This window comes from Trifolium pratense, linkage group LG6 (genome assembly GCF_020283565.1).
Source record: "Trifolium pratense cultivar HEN17-A07 linkage group LG6, ARS_RC_1.1, whole genome shotgun sequence".
NCBI classification, from domain to species: domain Eukaryota; kingdom Viridiplantae; phylum Streptophyta; class Magnoliopsida; order Fabales; family Fabaceae; genus Trifolium; species Trifolium pratense.
Window position 1 is genome coordinate 28,097,156 of NC_060064.1, and position 6,000 is coordinate 28,103,155.

General features: G+C 31.6%; 1 protein-coding gene across 1 annotated transcript; it reads left to right on the top strand.

Annotated features, from left to right (window-relative positions):
• The first annotated feature begins 2,228 nt into the window (after window positions 1–2,228).
• LOC123889927 (squamosa promoter-binding-like protein 7) lies at window positions 2,229–6,000 on the top strand. The gene is made up of 3 exons (XM_045939446.1): window positions 2,229–3,277; window positions 4,915–5,033; window positions 5,244–6,000. Exons 1-3 carry the CDS (start codon window positions 2,691–2,693, stop codon window positions 5,483–5,485), a joined length of 948 nt encoding a protein of 315 aa, XP_045795402.1. The 5' UTR covers window positions 2,229–2,690; the 3' UTR covers window positions 5,486–6,000.

A 6,000-nucleotide genomic window follows, 5' to 3' on the forward strand; every position in this document is an offset into this window, starting at 1 on the left:
TTTATGAGTTTTTATTAAATACCGTTAATTTTGATAGATCTCAATGACATATCATATGATTTTTAATTTCTTTAAAATTTAACATGGATGATCTATATGGCATAAACTATCAATCCAACGGTGAATTTTGCAAAATTTGTATTCGTTATAACGATATGAACTTGCATGTGCACCATGAAAGACATGATGCACTTGTTCATATTAGTCAAAGCCTGCTAAAGTAGTCGTCTACTTAATTTGGTGATGAGAGAAATGTTAGTAAATTACATAACTTAAAAAAAATAAGCACAATTATCATATATAAGAATATAATGTAAAAATTCTAAAATCGGAGAGAAACCACGATCGGTTGTCTAAGATTACCATAATCTCTCAAAATAAGAGAGACGGTGCTAGCACTTGTCTCATAGTCTTTTTCAAATAATGCACCATTTGGACAATTTCTGTTTAAATACTCAGACTTTTCACAATTTCAGTATGTCTCGTGTAATCCTAATTATATAGTACATTCCTAACTTGAACTTTCCATATGCAAAAGTTTATTCTTCCACTAAACTTCTCGTCAAACTTCATAGCACTTTAATTAGGTTTTCAGGAAAGAGAGGTAGGTCACAACAAATACGGTTAAATACCAAGTTTTTCCTTAATCAGAATATCCCTAAATAGTAATTTCACAGTATCACATCCGCATCTTCTTTTATGATGTGGAAGATCAAACAATGTTTTGACCACAAAGCATACTAAGAATTGTGATATCTCATCGAACCGAAGCTCTTGATACCACTGTTAGTAAATAACAAAGCTGAAGAAGAAAAATAAGCACAATCACAACACAAAAATATAACATGTGAAAGCTCTAAAATCAAAGAAAAAACCATTGTCATTCAATACATCAGTACAACCACACTCTCACAAAACAAATATTTAAACTAAGTTAGAGATAAGCTTAAGTGCTACTCATTGTGCTACTCACTGTAATCCACTGTAATCGGTCGGGTTTATGGTTGAACCGGGAAGCAGATAACACTGTAAAAAGTTGTACAACACATAGACTTCACTCTAAACCATCCATGATCCTAGTACACTCACACTCTTCAAAGTAAATATTTAAACTACATCTCACAACACTCTAAAACAAGAGGAAAAGACAACAAAAAGACACAAATATAAACTTAAAGTGTTTTCTGGTGTTAGTGTTTGGTATGTTGAAACAAGCTAGGAACTTGAGATCTCTATATATATAGTATTGAGCTCCCCACCATTCATTTCTCTAAGCAACATATATGACTTCTCTATTGATATTTTTCATTGAATAACAATATGAGACTTACATTACAATTAATCCCAACATAGTTATTGTACTTTAAAAACAATCAAAACATTTTTCTCTTTTCTATTTATTTCATCTTTCTCTTAAATCAATCAATATCTCAAATCTATCTTATTTCTCACCTCTTTATCTCTTCTAACACTCTCTCTTACCTATTTTTCTTGTCACAACTTCTCTTCTATACCCATGCCCGTTCTATGAGTAGGAGGTACAACGTTTCATGTGCCGGAGTCGATAGAGGTTGTTGGGGTGTGGGTGCTGATGTCTCTGCGATGTGGGTGGCCTATTCCTTTCACTTCTTCATTTATCCTTTCATTTCTTCGTTACCAGTTGTGGTTCAGGATTTGGGTGGGCTGGTGTCTTGCGGTGGTGCTTCTGGTGTTGCTGTTTTTTTTTTTGTGTTTTTCTTCTCTTTTTGTTTTATTCTTTTGTGAGCACTTCCGATACTCCTGATTGTATTGTTTTTCTATTGTAACCTATTTTTGTGTTTTTATTAATATTATATATATATTTTTATTAATATATAAATATTTTTGCAATTTAAAAAAAAAACTTCTCTTCTAAACTAAACTAACACTACTCTTAACCATTTGATATTATTTGTTTTATACGATGATTACTCATTTCAATTTCAAATATAAGCAAATATTCTATTTTTAAGTTTATTGAATGAGAATATCTACACTCGACAAGAGCATAATTACCTGAGAGTGATAATATGGATCTGGATCCTCTTTAACCTTTCCTCTTATGTTACACATTCAGCTAAAATCTGGGTTATTTATTTATCTTTCTTTTTCTCCCTCTTCAATTATATTTTTTTTTATTTGTGGACATTCAACCGTTAGATTAAAAAAGAAAAGAGGACTAAACTGAGTATCCAATTCCGATAATATATATAGCTGCGGAGAGGCTCCTCTGATATGATCCACTAGTGTCTTGTCACATCTTTATTACTCCTTTAACTTTGTTACATACAATTATTACTATCATTACCTCTTTTCACCTACGTGTAGTTTTCACACCACTCCACCAATATTTCTCTCCCATCTCTCTCTATCTCTATCTCTCTGAACCAAGAATAGTAGCCTTTTCAGCTTTACCTTGTTAACAACAGTACTTTTAAACCCTCCATTTGAACAACACTCTTTCTACTTTTATACAAACAAAAAAGAAACCAAACATCTTTCTTACTTAAAAGCTCTTTCACCCATTCTACTTCTGTTATAACATCCAAACTTCTAAACATTTCATCATTCCTCAACCTACCCAGTTCTTCTTCTTCTTCTTCCGTATCTAAAAAGCAGTGAAACTGAAACATTTATATTTAGAGAGACAAAGAGAAAGAGAGAGAAAAAAGATGGACTTTGGAGGGAACATGTTCTGTCTCAACAACAGAGACCAAAGTAATAACAATAACGGTAACAGTAACGGTTTTACTACTTGGGGTAGTACCAGTAATGGTACTCCTGCTACTGCATGGAACATGGACATTTTCCATGTTCCAGTTGAAAACACCGCCGTTAGTAACCATCACGATTCTGATTTAAGCAACGTGATGATGTTTAACGGCGGTGGTGACAGACATCATAGAGGGAGCTATATGGAACCGTATGGAAGAGGTGGGTCAGGGTCTCACGTGATGCCTGACCCACATCTCACATGTTTGAAGTTAGGGAAGAGACATTATTTTGAGGATGTGAATGGTGGTGGTGGTGGTGGTGGAGGGTTGGGAGATAAGAGAGGAAAAGGGTACTGTGGTGGTGGTGGTGGGAAGGTGGCTGCGGCAAGTTTTGCGGTGGCGAGATGTCAGGTGGATGGATGCCACGTGGCATTGATGAATGCTAAGGAGTATCATAGGAGACATAAGGTTTGTGAGATGCATTCGAAGGCACCAAAAGTTGTGGTTTTGGGTTTAGAGCAGAGATTCTGCCAGCAGTGTAGCAGGTCAGTGTGTTACTCTCTGTGGTTTTCTTAAATATTAGTCTCGTGTCTAATTATAAGAGGAACAATTACTATTTAGAGTCCTTTTAATAATATAAACATCCTGCACAAAATTCTAACTAAATAGTGTTTTGGAAGTACTAATTAAGGAAAATAAAATAAATAAATTTTATATTAACACTTTTTATATTTTTTTTCTTAAATATTAGTGTGCTGTCTAATTATAAGAGGAACAATTACTATTTATCCTTTTAATGTGCTGTCTAATTATAAGAGGAACAATTACTATTTATCCTTTTAATAATATAAAATTCTTCCACAAAATTATAGTACTATATAGATTAATGTTTTTTTTGTCATGCTAGGGAAGTAGGAGTACTAATTAAGTAATCAAGGAAAATAAAATAAATAAATTTTATATTAAAAAAATACTTTTTTAATTTTAAAAATATAATACATAAATATTTCCTCTTGTCATAAATATAAAGATTATTAGGATAAATTTTGTTGTATTTCTTATATTTATAGTACATGAGAAAGTATGAACAAAAATTGATAAAAAAAAGTAATAATAATATTGACTTTTGTAACTTGAGTAGATTTTTTTTTCACAAATTAATTTATATTTTACCTTCTAGCTAGTAATTATAATGCATGTATAGTTTGATATTAATTTTGAGATTAAATATGTATTTTTAATCTCTATAAATTTATAAAATTTTATTTTCAATTAGTTCCTCTAAAAATTTTCTTTTAACTTTGGTTTATCTAAATATACTAGCTTTTAGTTTTAAATCCTTGCTTTTGTACAAAAGAATGTGTTTCATGTGTTTCATTGTTAATTAATACATTAAAATATCATTAACGTAAAAACTAAACTATTTAATCTTTACTTTAACAATTTAATTTTTAATTTGAAGTTATAGATAAATTACTTAAGATTATAGATTAAACTGTTCAATTATTAAACTAATAATATTTTAAGGTCTTACCAATGACATGTTTATATAAAAAAACGTCATTTCAAACCTGAATCGAGAATTTTTTTAAAAAAATAAGGGGCTAAAGTTTAAAATTGGTATGTTTTGAAGGAGGAAAAACATATTTAACCTTTCAATTTTTTTTATTGATTTATTTATAATTGATATTATTTATTATACTTTTTAATTGATAATATTATTTATTTATTTTTAAAATGAAGTGTGTGACATTTTCATCTTGTCATGTACTCTTCTTGCCTGCAAAAAACGTACATGTATTACCTTTGGGGTTGAAAGATGTACATGATTTTGCCCTCTTTAAAACCAACAATTGTGCTTGGTGTTGGTTGGAGTAATAATGGTTTAGCAGACAAAAATGGAGAGACAGTAATTAACTTTTCTGTAATAACTTTGTCTTCAATAATTCTAAAGAGTAATAATGGTTCCAACAATATTTTCATATTAATTTATATTTAAAAAATTGATATTTTAAATAAATTTTGCGTGGTACTCAACAATGTAAGTTGAATACCTAATGATTTACCTTATTTTTATGCGCGCACACTATTGTTTGTTTTCTAGTTTAATCTAAGTTTTAGGATTTGAATATTGGTTAACTAAGATATGGAAAATATGGTGGTGTGGGGACTGGATTTTTAGGTTCCATGTTGTGTCAGAATTTGATGATTCAAAGAGAAGTTGTAGAAGGAGACTTGCAGGGCACAATGAGAGAAGAAGAAAGAGCTCCCAAGATTCTGTTGCGAGGAATTCCTCACAAGGTAAAATTGTGTTTATAATTATTATTGCAACTGATTCATACTTGTTGCAAAAGCTATAATGCATTTTTTATTTTGATTTTTGGTGCAATTTGTATCTCATCTTCAATTATTTTGTATCGTTTGCTTAAAAAATTAAATGGAGCCCTTCATTATCGATGCGTTCGATTATTTTGATATTGATAGTTGGTAGTTTTTCTTGTTTGTCATCAGGCGGGTGTGCTCTCTCTCTTCTGTCATCTCGGACTGATTCTTGGCTTTCACCTGCTGATCTCTCCGTAAGATGCAGTGCTGCGTTAAGCGAATTGATAGCAGAAAATCGGGCAGCAATCATGGCTAGGCAATATGTCTCAGATAGAGACTGGCATTTGCACCACCATGCCGTGGAAGACTACAGGGAGATCCAGCCCGAGTCGAATTATTTCCCACAACAAATGTTTCCTCAGACGCACTAGTGATGGTTCTTATAGCAAGGAGCTTGGATATGGATTTCTCACAAATACCAACGTCATCGCAGTCGGTTAATCAGAATTGTTGGATGAAAGATCAGACGACTCATATGGAGTTGCTTATATTGTCATCCAACTCTTTAGACTTTACCGACTATGGTGAACATGTGGTATTGTGAATGCATGGAATTTCGATCCAAGAACCTTGTCCTAAAGTTTAGGGAAATAAGAGTTCCTACAAGAAGGACCTATTTTATGAAGTTTTGAACTATTTAATATCCTAAAAATAAAAGTTTAGAAGATTGTATTTGCATCTTTAATTGCACGTTAATGTGGCCAAGCTTCTGCTTTTAAACTTTATATGTTACAGTCTGAAAATATAATTATCCTGTAATTCATAATTGATTACTAGTTGATTACTAGTCTTAGAATTGAGTTATTGAGCCTAACTTATCCTTACAAAACTGGCTTGTAAAGTGAGGATTGCCTCTAGTTTATAAACACTTAGTCAGACCATATCA

What these genes read in the sequence shown, in the direction of transcription:
- LOC123889927 (XM_045939446.1), top strand. Translation starts at nt 2,691, where the DNA reads ATGGACTTTGGAGGGAACATGTTCTGTCTCAACAACAGAGACCAAAGT. An exon ending in TTCTGCCAGCAGTGTAGCAG is followed by an intron (nt 3,278 to 4,914) that starts GTCAGTGTGTTA and finishes CTGGATTTTTAG; the next exon opens with GTTCCATGTTGTGTCAGAAT. An exon ending in TGCGAGGAATTCCTCACAAG is followed by an intron (nt 5,034 to 5,243) that starts GTAAAATTGTGT and finishes GTTTGTCATCAG; the next exon opens with GCGGGTGTGCTCTCTCTCTT.